Genomic DNA, 20,723 nt, shown 5'->3' with positions numbered 1-20,723 from the left:
TTTTTTAACAAATATATGCTTAGGTCAAGCCCTTTGCCAAGTTTACAAAGCTCAAAAAGACTGAATCTGGAATTCAGATTCCACCTCACTACGGTTCATCAGCTCTTAACTGAAGCATTGAGATATTGTATAATTACTCCCATTTTACATATGAGTAAACCAAAGCTGTTCAGGAACACAGCCAGGATTAGAAACCAAACTACTGGACTCCAGATTTTTTTATTTTTTCTGTGTCTGCCCTACTCTGTCCTCCCTTCATCCCCACTTTCCTTCTTGAAAACTTTCCAGAATCAGAAAAATGATGAGCTGTAGACTGAGTGACACCCACTGAGGTTGGGTGGGCTCTGCGCAGCAGAGCATGGAAATCCTCTCGTTTCTGCTAAGCCTCACTGATCAAGATGTTACTTGGTCTGGAGAAATGTATAAATGTGGGTGTTTGCTGCTCTTTCCTCATGGACACGGTGCTGATCTCTCAAGACCCACCCAGTCATGAGGACTTTCCTCTTTCTCTTTGCCGTGCTCTTCTTTCTGACCCCAGGTAAAATGGGCATCTTTACAGGGAAGGTGATCGGAGGTGGTGTCCCAGAGACAGGGTCCCCTTCAGTGAATGCCTGGGCGTGATCAACCCATCTACTACAAGAGGTGATATCCCCCAACGCCTCTTCTGTAATTCCTTTGCATTTTACATTGTTATCTAGGAGGGGCTCTCACAGGTTTGAAAGAATAAAAGAAGGCCAGGAAAGATGCCTTTTGGCATCCCATCTCATGCTCACTAACAAAAACAAAAATTGAGAAAAAATTAAAAACAAGGATAGCAGTCTATGAACCTTTTAAAATGTAGTTATGGTAGAGATTGAGACAGGTAAGGAGAAGGGACAGGTAAGGATCTGAGCTTAGAGACACCTATGCACTCATGCCAGTCATGGCAACAGGTAAAGCAGCATAACTTGGACTGCCATTTCTTGATCACATATCATGAAGCCAAGTACTGTGATGAGAGCTTCACATAAAATGCATCTAGTCTTCCAGTGCCAGCGCCTTTAAGGAAAACTCTGTCTTACCCCTAATTTAATGGAAGTTAGAGAAAATCTTTTTGGGTTCGAAGGTCCATTTTACAAATTTTATTACAGATGCAGAAATTGTGCCTCAGATGGGCTCAGTGCTTCTCAGAGTCTTATAGATAACCAAAACAAAGCCAGGGTAGGAGCCCAACTGTCTTGCCACAGTAAGAGGCATTAAAGACACCCTTCCCATATCAAAACTCTCTTCATTTTCTCCTGCTCCTGGGAATCTCCAGTGGCTCCAATTGTATCCTCTTCAAAATTAAGGCTTAAGACCAGGCTCATGTGAGCCTCCAGAGAGCTGAAGAAAGGGATTCTCAGAGACCACAGTAAGTCCCAATTTGTGCCAGATACCAGTGATATACGATCCCAGGTATAATGCTCAACTTTTCACATCAGCTGCTCATAGCTCTGGTCTGTTTTGTGACAAGCCTGTGAGAGTAGATTCTGTGTCAAAACACGAGGATCTAGGACCCACAGTGACCTATGCCGTATTCAGGCCACTGGTTTTGATATGCACATTCGAAACTGGCCAGAGGTATCTTTTTCAGATCACTCATACTTATTATATAATAAGTCAAAAAAAAGATGTTATATACTACAAAATTATCTGTTAGATAATACTATAATTATAAAAGTATAATTAGTTACTATAATTACTATGTAATTACAGATACTTATCTATAATTACATAATGCTTGTTATATAATTATTAATCTAATAATTATCTATTAGATATACTAGAGTATAATACTATAATATAATAGTATTAGAGAAAATCTTTTTGGTTTAGTATAGTATTATAGTATAGCATAGTATATACTATAATTATTTACTGATGTTACAGTATGGTATTTTACTAGTATTATATACTATATAGTATTGTACTAGTATATATATATTTTTTTTTTTTTGAGATAGAGTCTCACTCTGTTCCCCGGGCTGGAGTGCAGTTTCACAATCTCAGCTCACTGCAACCTCTGCCACCTGGGTTCATGCGATTCTCCTGCCTCAGCCCCCTGAGTAGCTGGGATTACAGGCATGTGCCACCTTGCCTGGCTAATTTTTTGTATTTTTAGTAGAGACGGGGTTTCACCGTGTTGGTCAGCCTGGTCTCGAACTCCTGACCTCGTGATCCACCCTCCTCAGCCTCCCAAAGTGCTGGGATTATAGGTGTGAGACACTGCACCTGGCCAGATACTATATTATACTAGTATATTATTACTAGTAGTATTATATATTAGTATGTAGTATAGTATATATACTAGTATAATACTCTAGTATATAGTATAGTATACATACTAGTATAATGCTCTAGTATATAGCATAGTATACATACTAGTATAATACTCTAGTATATAGTATAGTGTATATACTAGTATAATACACTAGTATATAGTACAGTGTATATACTAGTATAATACACTAATATATAGTATAGTATATATACTATTATAATACTCTGGTATATAGTATAGTATATATACTAGTATAATACTCTAGTATATAGTATAGTATATATACTAGTATGATAATATAGTATATATACTATATTATTACTAGTAGTATTATATACTAGTACATAGTATAGTGTACATACTAGTATAATACACTAGTATATAGTATAGTATACTAGTATAATACACTAGTATATAGTATATATACTACTATTACACACTAGTATATAGTATAGTATATATACTAGTATAATACTATAGTATACACTATTATACCAGTATATACTATAATACTAGTATTTTTATAGTATATACTAAGCTATACTATGATACTATACTAAAGCAAAAAGATTTTATCTGAATACCACGCTATAGTCTATAGTATAGTATTATATTAGTATCTGCCTTACTGTAGGGCAGAGAGAACATAGACCCCTGCCAGTGAGAGCCAGAGTTCATCGAGCTTTGAAATAGTGGAGTATTTTCACTTATGAACTGATGTGCTGATCCTGGATAATCATTAGTGCATATGCTGGCACTAATCCACCTGGCGGTAAGTTTTACGTAGATTTGAATTAGGCACCTTTATATGTTGACATTAAATGTATATACTTTATAGTATAGACATTAATTGCAATCTCTGTACATCTGATGCCTTCATTATATATACACAAATTGTGCAGCTCTAAAATGTTGATCCTGATAAGACGTGCTGTCTGTCCTTAACTTGAAGCAGGCTGCTCTTGGGACTGCTACTGATAAAGCCCTAAGGTGGGAACTGGAATTCTCCGCAAAATGAACTGAGAAAATCTTAGAAAAACATTCCCAACATGCTGCACCCTCCTTCTCTAAAGCACAAGTTTTCCGCAGTCGTTGCTTTGGTGAATATGGAGGAGAAATCAGGCTGAGCCTTCCAAGCAAGTTTCTATCTACCACAGTAAACTCATTCTCTTTTTATATCTTTATCCCTTCCTTTGCTCTGGTCTGGAGCTATCTCCTCAGTCTCAGCTCTTGCTCTACTCTCACCAAGTAGCAGCCTCTGAGAGTGCACTAGGAAAATTAGCAGCCTCTGGGAGTGTATATGGGAACAAGTTGATAATTATCCCCAACAGATTTCGATTAAAGAACCATAGCTTACATTTCCCAAAGCTCCTACACAGCTTGGTCTCAAATGCTGGAAGACAAATGTATTCTTTACGGTATTTCACCCTGTGTGACTATGAGACTGAAATATCAGATAAAAATTAGGTCCCCTACCATCTCATCTACCGCTAGGATATGGCACTATGACAGCTTGTGAAAAAATCTTCACCAAGTAGTCATACAACTGTATCTGGTAAACATACATGTCTGAAAAGGGAATTAATCCAAATGGCTCCTTCCTTCGTGTAGCCAAGAATGCATTTTTTTGATGAGAAATGCAACAAACTTAAAGGGACATGCAAGAACAATTGCGGGAAAAATGAAGAACTTATTGCTCTCTGCCAGAAGTCTCTGAAATGCTGTCGGACCATCCAGCCATGTGGGAGCATTATAGATTAATGCAGAAGATTTAGGTTTCCAGAGAAGCATACATAACCTAGATCTTTTTACTCTTGCCTCTGCTGTAGGCAGACACTTTAATAAAAATAAATGACTGTCTTTGCTCAGTTTGTCAAGTGTTTCATTTAGAAAGGAGTACAACACTGCCTGACCTTGATGCTCCCTCCATCCCGGTTTATTTTTCTATCATTCTGGAGTAGATAAATTGTCCCAAAGCCATCTGATATTTTTCTTAAAAGAGGACTAGAAGAGACTAGAAATTAACAAATCTCTAGCTTGTACTCAGTCTAGTAAGTTGGCGCTTACTAACCTATTGACATGAAAGAAGTAAACAAAAGAAAATAAAGAAAAGAGAGAGAGGGAGGTGGAAAGAAGATGAATAGGTAGAGAAATGAGCACACTTTTTTTTAATACCAAACAAAATTTTATTCTTTTTTTTCCTTTTCTTTTTATTATACTTTAAGTTCTAGGGTACATGTGCACAATGTGCAGGTTTGTTACATATGTATACGTGTGCCATGTTGGTGTGCTGCACCCATTAACTCATCATTTACATTAGGTATGTCTCCTAATGCTATCTCTCCCCCCTCCCCCCACCCCACAACAGGCCCCGGTGTGTGATGTTCCCCATCCTGTGTCCAAGTGTTCTCATTGTTCAATTCCCACCTATGAGTGAGAACATGCGGTGTTTGGTTTTTTGTCCTTGAAACTGGAAACCATCATTCTCATCAAACTATCGCAAGAGCACACTTTTTAAAAATTTTTACCATCATATGCCCACATAAATGAGCATACATTTACATGAATAGCTACATGAACGACAAATTGATGGATAGGCGGTCCATTTATCAAAGACTTTTATGTGTCACACACACACCTGTCTAAATTAATCATCATGACTCCATGTCTTTAATTGGGGCTAGTTAAATATTTTCTATAGACTTGTTCTCTACACGTAAGTCTGAGATAAAATTTGCTGACAGGCAAGGGAGTCATAATTACCTCTATGAGTCTCAGTAACTCCAGTGATTTAGACCCTCTTCCCCAAATCACTGCCTACGATTTTCCTAGGAACTGGCTGACAGTTTACCTTCTGATTCTAAGCCTCAAAATTACTGTTATGGTGGGAATGTGTTCTTCCAAAATTAATGCTGAAGCCTAATCCCCACTCTGGTGATTAACAGATGAGGCCTTTGAGGAGGTGATTAAGCCTCAAGGGCCCTGCCCTCATGAATGGAATTAGCACCCTTATAAAAGAGGTTGAAAGAAACTGCCTTGCTCCTTCCACCATGGGAGGACACAGCGTTTATCTCTTCTGCGATGTGAAGGCTGAGCAACAAGGTGCTATCTTGAAAGCACAAACTGGGTCCTCAGGATATAATAAATCTTTTGAGGTCTTCCAGCCCCTAAAACTGTAAGTAATAAATTTCTATTGTTTATAAATCACCCAGTATAAGATATTTTATTATAGCAGCATGAATGGACTGAGACAATTACTTAGTTTAAGTAAGAATTTCCTATCATGTTTCCAGTGCTTAAGAGTTAGTTTTGGTTTCCTGCTGGCTCAGAAATCTTGCCTTAACTCCCCTTTAATTTTTCAAAGTCGAAAGATTTAATTCTATTAGAATCAATAACCCTTTCATGAAAAGGAAGTTTTAGTTACACTTTCTATTTTGAGATAATTGTAGATTCCTCTACAGTTCCAAAAATAATAATAATAATGCAGAGAGATACCCAGATCTTTTACTCTATTTTCCTCAATAGAAACATCTTTGTAAAACCATAGTGCAATATCACAACCAGGTTATTGACACTGATGCATAACATTTCCATTATCAGGAGGACTTCTCATGTTACCCTTTCAGAGCCACTCTCTCTTCCCTCACACCTCCACCTCCGTCTTAAACCCTGTATCAGTGATTTATTCTCCATTTCTACAATTTTGCCCTTTTAGGAATGCCATATAAATGGAATGTATATATCCTTATTAGACTGGCTTTTTTCAGTCAGCATAACTTTCTGGGGATTCATCCAGGTTGTTGCATTTATCAATAGCTCTTTCCTTCTTATTGTCGGGCAGTATTCCAGGATACGGATGAACCGCAGTTTGTTTAATCACTCCCTCATCGTAGGCCATCTCTCTCTCTCTCTCTCTCCCTCCCTCTTTTCCCCCACTTCATTGCCTTCTCTTCTCCTCTCTACCTCTCCTTCTCTTTCTCTTTTGCATAGGGATATCTAATTGTTCAAGCACCATTTGTTGAGAAGACTATTCTTCCTCCATTACATTACCTTTGCTTCTTTGATAGAGAGGAGTTGCTTTGATCTTTTCTGAGCTATCCATTCTGTTCTGTTTCTCTGTTTGATCTATTTATTTATTGCTTCACCACTCCCACACTGCCTTCATCATTGCAGTTTTTTAGTGAGTCTTGATACAAGGTAGTGTAAGTTCACTGTATTAACCCATTTTCACATTGCTATAAATAAATATCCGAGATGGGGTAATTTATGAAGAAAAAGAGGTTTAATGGACTTACAGTTCCACACAGTTGGGGAGGTCTCACGATCATGACTCAAGGCAAAGGAGGAGCAAGGTATGTCTTACATGGTGACAGGAAAGACAGCGTGTGCAGGGGAACTGACCTTTATAAAACCATCAGATCTTGTGAGACTTACTCATTTTCATGAGAAAAGCACAGAAAAAAAACCCCTCATGATTCATTTATTTCTCACCATGTCCCTCCCATGACTCATGGGGATTATGGGAGCAAGAACCCAAGATGAGATTTAGATGGGGACAGAAACCCTATCATCCACCAACCTTGTTCTTTCCAGTATTGTATTGACGATTCTAGGTCTTTTGAATCAGTTTGGAAATGTCAACAGCATATCTTGCTAAAAGTTTGACTGGGATTATATTTAATCTATAGATCAAGTTGTAAATATTGACATCTTAACGTTAAATTATCTATTATATGAACACAGAATATTTCTCTTGTTAAAATAATTAAATGAGAGGCGATTAGACTGCGGGAGCTTCAGTGCACTCGGTTTCTACATAAGCAAACTAAAACCCAACTCGGTTTGAATGGTAAAAGAAAACTTTAACCAATCAGAAACCACCAACTAACCTCTAACAAGGGAATGGAATGATTCGAATAAGGCTTATACTCCACCTTAACCAATTAGATGTTTAATTTGCCTTTCTTCCATTTTCACCCTATAAAAGCCTTTTCCTCGTGCCTCTTTGCGTGAGCCCCAAAAGACTTGTGATTTGGAGCCTGCCCGATTCTTAAATTGATATCTGCTCAAAAGAAAACTCTAAGATTTTTATGTGCCTAAGTTTATTTTTTAATACTTCTGTTGTCAGAAGAGGGACCCAAAGAAGCCCTGATAATGGTTCCTGGGACAATGAGTAGCCAGATGTAGTTACCAGCTGAGCCGGTTTTACTCACCGCTTTCTCTCTGTGTCTGGATCCAGCAGAAACTGGACTGGGTCCAACAGAAGGACTTAAGAAGGTAGGGTTTAGGGAAGACAAAGAATCATGAGTTCATCTGTATCCAGGTAGTCTGGAACCTCTTCATCTTGGACACTAGCTACGTTCATGTATAAAAATTATGGACCCAGAACCTGTGTTTTTCTAAATAAATGTGTAAACTTTACTAAAGACAACTTAGAATTACACTGGTCACAGTGAAGAAATTTTAACCTAAACAGTTATTCATCTATAAGCTACATTGAAAGAGAAGTGATCTTAAATGCCTCAAAAAAAAATGAGATATGTTTTTAATTGGCATGCAGAAGCTTCTAAAAGACTAAGCAAATCAAAACTTGCCTTTCTTAAAGACTCTTTACAAAAGGCAAATTAAAACCTTAAGCACTTAATCAGTGATGATAAAAAATTGTACATTGACTCACTCAACTCTCAATGCTCCTTCTTTTCCTCCTGTCTCTCTTCTTCCTCTGCCTAATTACTCTGATTCCACTACCCTCTTCACTCAGCTGCCTTTCTACTCTGAAGATGAGAAGCAAGTTAGGAAAATGCCTTCTAAAGTTAGTTCCTCAGATCAACTGTGTCTGCCTTCTTTAATTACCTTTATGTCTTGGTCAAAATCCGAACTGACAGAAATAGTGAAAGACTTCCCTAACCCAAAGGAAAACCCCCAGGAATTTGCTGAGGAATTTAGAATCCTCATTTAAACATACAATCTATGACTTCCTGATCTTTGTCAATTTATCCACATGATACTGGGACCTGGTCAAGCCTGCAAATAGAGGCGATGGTTGAATGGGACTAACCTGAGGATGATATTAAGGATCTTATGTCTCAGACAGCTGCAAGGGATGAACAAAAAAGAGGCAGGGGAAAAGGAAGCATTCTATAATCTTATAAGTAAATCTCATCTTTACCTGAGCCTGTGTGTCCCTGCACTGTGACTGTCACAAGAAATTTTTTTTTTTTAAATCTCTGTCACCAGGCTGGAGTACAGTGGCATGGTCTTGGCTCACTTCAACCTCCTCCTCCCAGGTTCAGTGACTCTTCTGCCTCAGCCTCCCAAGTAGCTGGGACTACAGGTGTGTACCACCACACCTGGCTAATTTTTGTACTTTTTAAGTAGAGATGGGGTTTCACCATATTGGGCAGGCTGGTCTTGAACTTCTGACCTTGTGATCTGCCCACCTTGGCCTCCCAGAGTGCTGGGGTTACAAGCATGAGCCACCGTGCCTGGCTCTCAAGAAATTCTTAGCTACCCCCATCCCTCAAGTGAGGCAGGAAGGTCAGATGGGGCTGGAATAGGGAAACGTCTTCCCCTCCAGGTGGGATATGGCTCGAGTAAAATCGTTTTTCCTGCAGAGGAGGAGGCTTTGGTTATGGGGAATCCTCTGGACATGTTTCACAATATCACTCTCCCCTTCTCCTTTCAGGGCAATGAGGGCTTCCATTCTGGCTCTTCACCATGATAACCTTGGGGGCTTCCTGGATTTAAAACCCAGGAAAGCAGGGGTTGAGAAGGGAGAGCCTTTGACCATGGTCTCTAGCAGTTTTTCACTCTCCTAAATGTCCACGTTCGGCCTCCAGCAAGTTGTCGAAGTCACCGTAAGTGTTCCTGCTAGTTTATGGTTACAGAGCTTCCATTCCAGGTTAGCTCATCTCAGCTGTGACTCCAGATTTCCACGCAATGGGTTTGCCCGGAGCCCTCAGTTCCCTAATGGGTCCAAGAAAAGTCATTGATTTTTCCATTTATTTGGCTTTTTTTTTCTTTTTTTAAGGAGTAAAGTAGTTACTTTCAGTCTTTTTACTTGTAGCGACCGAAACCAGAACTCTAAAATACTTTATAAGGACTCAGCAAATAAACCTTTTATTATTTTTTTCTCCTAAGAAGATATAGGATTTCTTTTGAAGTTTGGTTATTCAGTCCCTGTATATGAATTACTTTTTTTTTTTTTGAAGAATTGCTGAATATTTATTATCATCAGAATTTTTCAGTTTTCTTCAGAATCCTGGTCACATAGATGACCTTGAATATTGGCTGATGTTTTTCCCTTGAAGCTCATCATCAAAAATTACTAAAGCCTGACATGTGGCAGGCCAGGAGGGTCCCATGGATCCTGCACATTTGTGCTTGCTGTGTGTCTGCTGTGAGGAGAGTATCCGACGGCCTCTACGTGCTGCACGTTTGTAACCTGCGGCAGGATTCCCATGGCTACCACTCTTGCCCTGGCTGCTTCCAGGCAGTGAATGAGCACAATGTGGACTAGAGCTGGGCCATGTCTGCTGGTGTAGGACAGTCTTTGCCCTGGGGTTCCCCACTGGCAATGCTGAAATTTTCTGCACTGTAGTCTGAGGCTCCCCCGACTCCAAACCTTTTCACAGGTGTTAATTGACATCATGTTCTGAAGACTTTCCCTACTCAATCTTGCTCCCTCTCCCCTTCAACTTTTTATTTTGAATTTTTATTTTATTTTATTTTTTTCAGAGACAAGGTTTTGCTGTATTGCCTACTACACTGCAGTGCAGTAGTGCCATCATAGCTTACTGCAACCTCGAGCTTCTGGGCTCAAGAGACCCCCTGCCTCAGCCTCCCAAGTAGCTGGGACTACAGGGACACACCACCATCCCTGGCTAATTTTCTTTTTGTGTAGAGACGGGGTCTCTCTATGCCGTCCATGATGGACTCAAACCCCTGAGCTCACATGATCCTCCTCCCTCGCTCAGCCTCCCCAAGTGCTGAGATTTACAGGTGTGAGCCACTGCGCCTGGCCCCCCTTTATCTTTCACAGGCATTTCCCAATAAATTTATTTCCTTTCTAATTCCTGTTGATAAATGCTTCATGGAGCACCCAAACTGGCATAGTTTATGATTTCTGATGTTCTATTCTATTCCGTTACTGTGAAAGGAGACCTGGTTTTCCATCACATTCTCCCCTAAGTGAGAACTCTGGGGAAGACACACTGACTGCTAGATTTTGCTTAGGATGTGCAAGCAACGTATGTCTGTCAGGCTTTGTCTAATCTGTGTTCTAGAATAAGGGGAGCTTATTCGAGAATGTCAACTTCCAAGATTGGACGTTTTTACTTTCTCTAAAATACTTCATTTTAGAGAAATGAAGTATTTTTTTTTCTTAAAATAAAATTATCTGGTGTTTTCCCTAAGGGCAAATGCCAGGAGCATATGCTCTATATGTTTTGCCTCGGGTGGGGTTGGGGTTAAATCCAGGGAGCATGTACCCTGGGTTGAGGGCCAGGCGTATGCTCTCTGGAAGGTTATGTTTTATTTGAAGCCATTGTTAGAAATACAGCATTCTCATGAATTGTCTCCTTTTAACCTCTCTTCTCATTCTTGTCCTCCTTTTCACCTAAGCCCTAAGTGAGCCTGATTCTCTGTGGTTACAATCCCACCCTTGGACAATGCCTGCCATCAAGTATTCCTTGTTGTCACTTGTCATCCTCATCCTACACTCTTTCTATCACAGAAATGTGCTGGGACCTTTCACACATTTATGACCTCCCCACGCTCCATGCCATTCTTCTCCTTGACATTGTATGTTTGTTTCAACGTTTACTTCAGAGAGGTCTTGGGGGCTATGGACTTCAATTCCATTAGCCACATCACAATTTTCAACAAGAATCTCCTGACTGAAATGTACTGAAATGGAAGAGAAAGTCCTCTCACCAGAATTGAGGAATGTCAAGGCTGGAAGGTATCTTAGAGATCATCTAATCCAGTTCTTGCTTCAGAAACGATTCAGGAAAGCAAGTGAAGTGACTTGGACTTTACCTATGGTAATACTGTCTCCCCACCCTCAACACTGCCCAGCTGGCATTTCTGTAGCCCCAACACCTCCCCCACACTGTGCCTTGGTGAGTGTTCACCAAGGAACGCTGCATTTTGATAAGCCTCAGTAATCAAGAGCAGCCTCTGCCCATAAATACACCTGCCCTGCTCCTGCTTGGGGTGATTCCCTCCGACTTGCGTCTGCTTCTCGCCAGCAGCCCCAGCATTATGCAGAGACTTGTGCTGCTATTAGCCATTTCTCTTCTACTCTATCAAGATCTTCCAGGTAAAAAGGGACTCTCAGCTGGAAATATACACAGTTGCTGGGGATGACAGGGGGAGAAGAAAAACATTTGATTTAGAAAATAAATCCTGAAGGATGGAGTAACCTTCTTCAATCTCAGCCTTTTTTCTCTTTGCTTTCATTGGGTCCATTAGTAAAATGCAGTATGTGGCAGTCCTTGTATGCACCTTATAGCCACGAGGCTTACTAGCTCAAGGAGGAAAAAAGAAATGTAGGTATCAGGAGTCCTAGATGTCCTTGGCACCCTGGCCACACACGGTAACAATTCCTCATGGAATCCTCAGCGATGAGGACTCACTAGCCATGCTTGTTCCATTGCAGGGCAGCAGCAATTATTCATTGTTGATTTTGTAGAATAAGATGCCTTCCCCCATCCTCCTCCTTCTGAACAACTTTACTCTGCACAGAAAGGGCGCCTACTCATCCTCCTAAATTTTGCAACTTTTCATATCAAGTCAGATGATTAGGATTAAAGGGGATGCAGTGATTTCAGTAGGCAAGAACGTAATTTACTGACAACACAAATAGCAGGTGCCTTTGAACTCTGCTCAGGAAATTTTAGACTGAGATGTCAGCAATCTTCTGACTCCTACGTTAATCTATGTCCCCAGAAGCATGTATTTCTTAATATATTTGCAATGGATATGAGAGAGCACCTAATCTAATTCCCTTCTTTTACAAGCTGAGCAGCATTCTCTATAGTACAGTGAGAGAAAATAAGATTTTTAGAGTTGCTTAACAAGTCTAGCAGTGCTGGGACGAAACCAATTGTTTTGACTCGTAGAAGCCATCGGATCTTCTCTTCCAAGCTGCTCAGTCAATTTTATGGGGCTTTGACAGACACCCAGCACCCATCTTTTTACCCTTCCAGGCTGTGCCTCCACTGTGATTCAGATGGGTTAATGATTTTTTTTCAGAGGGTACCTGTTTAGGTTAACTCTTCCTTTTTCTTTCTTCCCGTGTCATTTCCCAAAGACACTTCTGTGAAATTCTGCTATGAGCATGTTCCAGGTCTGTTAAAATATGTTAGCAATTTATCAAAGAACAGGTTTTCTTCAACCTTTGATCTCAAGACAAAGAACTTGGGATGGAAAGCCTGGGTCAGGGATCCCTCCAGATCCCGAAGAATGCACCGCAGAGCTGGCTGCCATTATCCCCACCTGGCTGCTGAGGGCTGGGTCAGACTGTCCTCTGCAGTTGAATTCTGAGAAAGACCATTAGCAGGAAGAGGATTAGGGAGGGAAGTGGCAGAAGTGGATGAGGGTGAATGACATGCGCTGCCTGCCTCTTCTCCTGCCACCCCTGCTTTGGGTAAGTTTGGCTGTCACACACTGTCAGCCCCTCAGATACCCACAGGGACTGGGGATGGGTGCTGTCAACCAAAAATAAAATTCTAAGACCCCTCCCCAACCATCCAAATGGACTCCCTCCTCAGCCAGGGCTCTTAAAATTTAATCTGAAAGACTGCTTCAGGCCATGAAAGGAAGTGGAGGTTGGACATGCCTCATTACACTTTCCATCATGAACATCAACACAGACTTTAAGTGTGATAAGAAACATTTTACAGCCTGTTCTCTCTGAAGCCTGCTATCTAAAAGCATCAACTGCATGATACAACTTTGGCCTCCACAATACAACCTCTTGTCGCAACCCAAACATTCCTGTCTATTGATCCCAGGTCTTTAGGCAAACTCAATCAATTGTCAACCAGAAAATGTTTAAATTTACCTATAGCCTGGAAGGCCATCTGCCACACACTCCCACTGCACCCCCACAGGCCCCGCGCCACCCCCACTTTGAATTGTCCCACCTTTCTGGACCAAACCAATGTAAATCAGCCAGGTGTAGTGGCTCACACCTGTAATCTCAGCATTTTGGGAGGCTGAGGTCTGCAGATCACTTGAGGTCAGGAGTTCGAGACTGGCCTGGCCAACATGGTGAAACCTCGTCTCTACTAAAAATACAAAAATTAGCTGGGTGTGGTGGTGCATGTCTGTAATTCCAGCTACTCAGGAGGCGGAGGCAGGAGAATCGCTTGAACCCAAGAGGTGGAGGTTGCAGTGAGCTGAGATCGTGCCATTGCACTCTACCCTGGGCGACAGAGCAAGACTCTGTCTCAAAAAAAAAAAAAAAAAAAAAAAAAGCAAATCACATGTATTGATTGATGTATTATGTCTCCCCGAAATGTGTAAAAGCAAGTAAGCTGTATCACAACCACCTTGGGCTCATGTCCTCAGGACCTCCTGAGGTTGTGTCACAGGTGTGTCCTCAACCTTGACAAAATAAACTTTCTACATTAACTAAGACCTGAGACCTGTCTAAGATTTTCTGGGTCTGTAGAGCAGAGGAGGAAAATTGCTTATGCAAGAAAGAAACTAGTGTAGTGTAGTCTACCCTGGAATGTATTTATTGCTTAGGATATATTTATTACTCAGCCTTAGTGTATGGACCGTATTCTCCCTTTTGCATTGTGTTTACTCAGACTATAAGACATACCAACTAGGTTTTTGTTCCAGCTTTGACACATAAGTTGCTGTGTGACCTCAGATTAGTCACTTTCCTTCTCTGAGCCTTAATTCCCATCTCTAAATAGATGGCCTGTGAGGGCTTGTTTGAAACTGACAGTCTAACATTTTAAAGGTTGTGTTCTCTTCCTAGTCTATTCTTCTTCTCCCCTAACGCTAAGCTTCGTTTTCCCTGAGCGAGCATGCTGTCCTCTTTTTCCTCCTCTAACTCCAGGTTGTAAAGTGACCTGCCACAGATATGTCAGAAGGCACATATCTGCTACTCAACCTCCACCTACTCCCTCAGCATGATACACACTGCAGCCCACCTCACTCCTTTCTTCATTGCCTTGTACTGTGACCACAAGGGCTTGCTTTTGAATGAAGCCTACAGCAAAACAGTCTTTCCTCATCACCCACTGTGGGGCCATTCCAAATATTAACCCCTTCAATATCCTATCAAGCACATGAATTGGTCAAACTGCCTTTTAGTCCTCACCTACATCCTGGACAAAGAACCTTGATACCTAAGCATCAGAAACAGGAGGCTTCTCTTTACCAGAACAAATGAAAGACATAAAACCCTGGTGCGAGGATTAGCAGCCCGTTTCTGCTTTGTAGAAAAGGAACAGATGCAACAGGGGAGAAGGACTTAAGGCTAAGATGAAATTAGGACTCTTGGGCCCCGACCTCTGCAAAGAGGTCCATTTGCAGCCCTGACTCTCCTCTCCCCAGGGTTCCTCTGACACCCTCCCCCAAGCCTGACTCCTGCTGAGTTTGCTAGAGAACCTCTCGCAAAGCTCTCTCCAGCGAGACTCTCTCGGTCCACCTTACGCCGTCCTCCCTACCATCAGCCTTGCTTCTGGGTTTTCCTGATATCTCTGTAAGATCCTATCAGTGTGTCATGTGAGATAATGAGTTTTACAAAGCTGCTTTCAGCCTCAGAGAGCGCACCCTGAGACTGAGAAGCTAAATCCATGTCTCCTGAAAACTGCTCTGGGCCAACGGCCGAACAATCAGGATTCTGCTCCTTTCTAGTTTCCTCCGCTCTACTTGCAACCACTCTAGTTTATTCTGCTCTAGTCTATCCAATCATTTACTCTCCACGTCCTTACTGAGAACAGGCTACGTTCCTCGTAGCAGTTACACAATGGTAAGCAACATAAACATGGGCCTCATTGTCAGGGAGCTCATAGTTCGAATGAGAATAGCAAATAACAAAATATACATACATATATACATCTCTATATCTATGTTTGTATGTATCTCTCTCTATATATGTATATACATATACCTATATAGATACATAGATATATAACTACAACTTGCGATAGGTGATATAAAAGAATAACAAACGCATAGGGAGAAAAATACTTTTGGGGCATTTCAATACACGAAGAGGACAGAGAAAGATTTGCCCAATATTGGGAACTTAAGGTTGAGACATAAAAGTTCAAAGAATCCACTTATGGGAAGGAAGAAAAACCTTCCAGGCAGAGGGGACAGTGCACGTGAAGGTACTAGGATAGCAAAGAGTAAGCTCACATGGAACAGAAGGGAAGCCGGCAAGAGTTTCATGGACAGAGTGAGGGCCACAGTGGAAAAGCTTGAGTCTGAAAAAGTGGCCCAAGATCAGATCACGATTGCTTTGGAGACCCAGTAAGGGGCTTGGAGAGATTTAATAAAGAAAACAATAGTAAACTTGCAGGGATTTTGAAAATAGCTGTGACATGGAATGATGTACATTTTCAAATAAAATCCATGCTGGTTGGGAATCAGAAGGTCAAGTCAATCATCTAGGAAAGTGGAGGAGGATGGGGGTCCAGGAAAACCTCTACCACCATGCACTAGCATTCTCTATCCCCCTCTGAAAACACCTTCTGCCAAAGCCTTGCCTTTTGGTGCCAGTAAGCAATTAATGACAGTGCCATATCCCGTTATCTAGTGAGAAGCGAATTTGAATTGGACAGAATATGTGGTTATGGGACTGCCCGTTGCCGGAAGAAATGTCGCAGCCAAGAATACAGAATTGGAAGATGTCCCAACACCTATGCATGCTGTTTGAGAAAATGGGATGAGAGCTTACTGAATCGTACAAAACCCTGAAACGCAGTAGTGCTGGTCCCTAGAGTCGCTGGAAGTAGGACCTCAGTAGCTTTCCTTCCTGCGGCCTAGCAGCAAGGGCATCCCCATTGCAACCACGGGTTCAGTTATCAAAGAAGGTTTGCTGAGCTTCCACTCAATGCAAAGCCAATATAGGAGACTGAAGAAGAATACAGGCTGGAAAACCGCCTCTGGTTGTGATAATGGAGAATAACAATGGGAGTTAAGCATGAGTTTCAACACTTTATAAGTTGAACAAAAAATATGTCTACCTAATCAGCTATAAACCTAAGAAAAACATCATTTTTATCCTGATAATATCGGTTTTCTTTTCCGATCGAAAGTTTTGCTCAGGAGTTATATATATCGTGTGTTAATTAAAATGTAAAGTAAATCAATGTTAAGTGTGCCTTGTTTAGAATACACTATATTTCAAAACATAGACCTCTGAGGAGAAAAACAAAAGAGGTGATGTGTGATGACAAGCTTGGGAACCCATTGGAGCTTAAGGGGTTGATCAAGTGGGCGTCTGTGGAGGGTCCCATCCAGCAGAGGGCAGCAGAGAGCAGCCCTGCGCTGAGCTGTGGATTCTTGATCCTGAAAACCTGTAAAGAAAGGTGAGTGATGAAACATTTGACCTGCCTGCCTTTCCTGTCCAAACCAAATTTTAAGGTAGTCAAAAGCTTCTCTCTTCGAAAGCAGTCCAGCTAATAAATGAGGAGTGTCGCCATTTTGCAAACACATAGGGAAACAGGGATCTAGCCAAGGAATGTCAACAGCGATTCAAATAAGCCAGAAAGACAACCTGCTACCCTGTGCTTCCTAATAGAAGGACATAATGCCACGTACGAGCTTCTAGTCATGGTAAGCAGCATCATCCTCACCTTGTCAGGGTGGAAACTGAGGCTGGATTGTGCCCTTTCTACCAAAACAGTGTAATGGCCCTTCGCGTAGGCATCGCCCAGCCTCAATATGTGGTTAGTCTTGTTTCATCCCTTGATAACTCTCTCCTAGATTATCTCAAATAAAAATAAATTATTTCAAAGGTGCCCATTTGAAAATACTCTAGAAGGTGTAACTCAGGGGGAAAGAACTCGTTTTGTAAAATAGAACCCCAATACTATTATCACCCCTGGAAAAAATCAGCATTCATTCCTAAATACAATTTAACAGCCAATCTGTATTCAAATGACCCTGAGCATTTCATAAATGCCTTTTTAAGAGTTGATTTATTAGAATCTGGATCCTGGAAGGTCCACTTACTGCCTCAGGTTGTTTACCTCCAAGGCCTCTTGCACAGATGGTGATGTGTACTTCTATTCCATCTATAAAATATTGTGCTGAAAATTGAGTGCATATCTGGGCAAGCCCCTAGGTCTCAACACTGCAATTACAGGAAAAGAAGAAACTACTGAACCACGCCCAAGGATGCCACACTCCAAATGCAACATACAGAACACGCTATAAGACAATGTGACATTTATTTTAGTCTTATATTTTTTAGACTCTTTTCATTATTCTCATATTTTGTATTTTATAAAATACTTTTAATACATAATCTCCTTTGATCCTCACCATAAACTCTTGAATTAGGCATGGTAAGTGTCAACATCCTCACCTTTTAGGCACTGTTACTAAGGTTCAGACGGATTAGTGGTTTTCCTAACACTGGCCACGATATTAGGCAAGACCAGGCCTAGACCCCACATCTCAAGTGCAATTCAGAGGCAGCACAGCATGGCATGTACAAATACACAAAGCCTGGAATCCCAGCTCTACTGCTTAGCAGGTGACCTTGGGAAGGTGACTTATTTGACTTGTACCTTGATTTCCCCTCCTGCCATATGGCCATTCTGCCCAACAACACTTACAAACAGAGATCCAACTGCTGACCCTGTGCTACAATTATTTTTTGTTTCCTTTTAAAATGTAATTTGATGCCTTGCCAAGAGAAGCCATCTTGTACTTCCCAATGTAAATATAGAGCAAAGCAAGGGACTTCTACAGACTTTAATCAACGCCACCCGCCGTAGTGGCCAGAGAGACAATAACAAGCAGAAAGCAAAGCTATCTCATTGTCAGATAACGTAGAAAGCCTTGTATCGTGGTCTTCACTGAAGAGCCCTGGGTTTGGCTTGCCGTCCTGGTGTCCTATTGTTTTGCTCTCTAAAGAGGCTGGATTCTGAAACAGCGCCCCCTCCCGCCCTCAGGTGTAATTCACATAGTCATATTAATGAACTGCTATCCTCAGCACTTAACGACATCACAAAGTCACACTACTTTAATTTCAGGGCTTTACAGTAAAAGAACAAAGATAGATTGTTCTATTTTATTGTTTCCAGAATTGGCAGGAAATATTTAATAATTTGTACCTGATGCACTACAAACACAATCAGAAACCCAATAACATTGCTACTTATCTTCTGTCTCCAAAGGATGGATACAGATCTGAAGTCTGTAGTTCATAATGAATGATCAGTAACCCTTTGAAATGTGCCTAATGAAAATCAACAGAAGGAAGGATTGTTTGGATATTTTTCACTTTTTAATTTATGCGTTTTTTATTATTTGAAGTTGAGAGAGAGAGACAGAGATTGACAGAGAAAATCTCTGGGTGAGCAAATCACCACCCAGGTCCTTACTTAAATATCCAAAAGAGCAGAACTTGAAATTTTCAACGTGCAGGAGTTAAGGTTTTCCACACTGGCATATTCTCTTTCTTGCCTCCCAAGAGACATCCCATTAAATCCTGGAAAATATGACTGTGTAAAGGGGAAACATATTGCAGCCAAGTCTGTGCTCAGAAGTTGCTATAGAATCAACTTTCTCTTGCATTACCACATGACCCAAAGAAAATTAGCCTGGAAGAGTCTCACAGGTGAGTGAAGCAGAGATTCCTATGTAGATTTTCTTATTCCTGAATTTTAGATTGTGATATGTCCACAAGGACTGCTGGGACCTCACTTTCATAGGCACAGAGGGCCCTGTGGGTAAAAATAGGTGGGGTCCTGAGTCTTCCCAACATGACAAAGTCAAAGACAGACACATGATGAGTGGTAGAGCTGCCTTTGTGGCTGAATCCGAGAGAAAAAATGATCAACCTGTAAGGACTGGGAAGGGGCTGAAATGCTTTCCAGTTATGAGAAATTACACACAAAATAATAAAAGCATCATGGCACCATGGAGAAAAGATACTATTCCCGTGAAAAACTACATTTCTTCTTATGTGTGTGACCACCATGAACTCCTGCTCTTCCCCAAACAAATTTGTTGCCTTTCCCTTTAACTTTGAGCACCCCTTTGTTTATTTACATGGACTCCATTCTGTTAATAGTGTCTGCAGTGCATAGCCTCCTCCAGATCTTTAGTCTTTAATTAACACATATAGACACATCGCTTTTTCACTCATCCTCCATTTCCTCTTCTTAAAATATTGGTTAGGTCTCTAAGACAGTTTTCATTTCCAAAATGTTATGATTGTTTCGTCAGAATTGCCAACCTCGGCCAGGCAGGGTGGCTCACGCCTGTAATCCCAGCACTTTGGGAGGCAGAGGTGGGAGGATCACTTGAGGTCAGGAGTTCAAGACCAGCCTGGCCAACATGGTGAAAACCCGATCTCTACTAAAAATACAAAAATTAGCTGGGCGCGGTGGCAGGCACCTGTAATCCTAGCTACTCAGGAGGCTGAGGCAGGAGAGTCGCTTGAACCCGGGAGGCGGAGGTTGCAGTGAGCTGAGATGGCGCCGCTGCACTCCAGCTTGGGCAACAATGCCAGACTCCGTCTCAAGAAAAAGAATAGGCAATCTCAACAGATTTATTTAAACTTATAAGAATACCATGTTTTTATTACCAAAACTAAATTGTGTTTATGCCTTAGCGCTCATGAAAGGATTTCCTGTGTTCTTTTATATGCTGCCTTAAGAGCATTCTTGGGATGGCTGAAATGGCTACAGATCAAATTGACTTCTGAAAACACAATTCATTTTGTGATTCTGTGCATGAAAAAGAAACAAAATACCAAGGAATATTTTTGCACAATTCTCAAAGCTACTTCTTTTACCACAATCCAAAAGCAGTTTTCTCTCCTATCATGTAATTCTTCCTGACTGCTTTTTCCAAAGAAGACTCTAATATTTGTGTCTTTTCCATATATCAGTTATTTTCCCTAGAGGGGAATCTGTGCCTCTGTAAATGGCGTTCTAGTTGGTCTTACAGACTTGTTAGCATGTTACAATCTCAGACTTAAGAATAAGAAAATCTGCATAGGAATCTTTGCTTCGCTCTTCTGTGAGTCTCCTCCAGAGAAACTTTCACTGGGTCATTTAGTAATGCAAAAGAAGAGTCTAAATTTGATTCTGCAGAGAACTTCTGATTCCAAACTGGGCTACAATAGGGTTTTCCTTCTCGCATTCATATTTTCCAGGATTTACCAGGATGCTACTTGGGAAGCAAGAAGGAGGATGTGCCGATGTGGAAA

At 41.1% G+C, this 20,723-nt stretch overlaps 2 protein-coding genes across 2 annotated transcripts; both read left to right on the top strand.

Annotated features, from left to right (window-relative positions):
• The first annotated feature begins 489 nt into the window (after positions 1-489).
• Positions 490-4,060, top strand: LOC117981347 (beta-defensin 106A). Its single transcript, XM_063606547.1, has 3 exons — positions 490-538; positions 982-985; positions 3,916-4,060. The coding sequence occupies exons 1-3, from the start codon at positions 490-492 to the stop codon at positions 4,058-4,060; spliced, it is 198 nt and encodes a 65-aa protein (XP_063462617.1).
• Positions 4,061-11,563: 7,503 nt separating this feature from the next.
• On the top strand, positions 11,564-16,249 carry LOC117981344 (beta-defensin 104A). Its single transcript, XM_034965659.2, has 2 exons — positions 11,564-11,621; positions 16,089-16,249. Exons 1-2 carry the CDS (start codon positions 11,564-11,566, stop codon positions 16,247-16,249), a joined length of 219 nt encoding a protein of 72 aa, XP_034821550.1.
• The last annotated feature ends 4,474 nt before the right edge of the window (positions 16,250-20,723 follow it).

Source organism: Pan paniscus, chromosome 7, assembly GCF_029289425.2.
Source record: "Pan paniscus chromosome 7, NHGRI_mPanPan1-v2.0_pri, whole genome shotgun sequence".
In the NCBI taxonomy this organism is placed as follows: domain Eukaryota; kingdom Metazoa; phylum Chordata; class Mammalia; order Primates; family Hominidae; genus Pan; species Pan paniscus.
This window is presented reverse-complemented; position numbering and strand designations above follow the sequence as displayed.

Coding starts and splice junctions, on each gene's coding strand:
- LOC117981344 (XM_034965659.2), top strand. CDS start 11,564: ATGCAGAGACTTGTGCTGCTATTAGCCATTTCTCTTCTACTCTATCAA. Junction 11,622..16,088: donor ACTCTATCAAGATCTTCCAG/GTAAAAAGGGAC, acceptor CCCGTTATCTAG/TGAGAAGCGAATTTGAATTG.
- LOC117981347 (XM_063606547.1), top strand. CDS start 490: ATGAGGACTTTCCTCTTTCTCTTTGCCGTGCTCTTCTTTCTGACCCCA.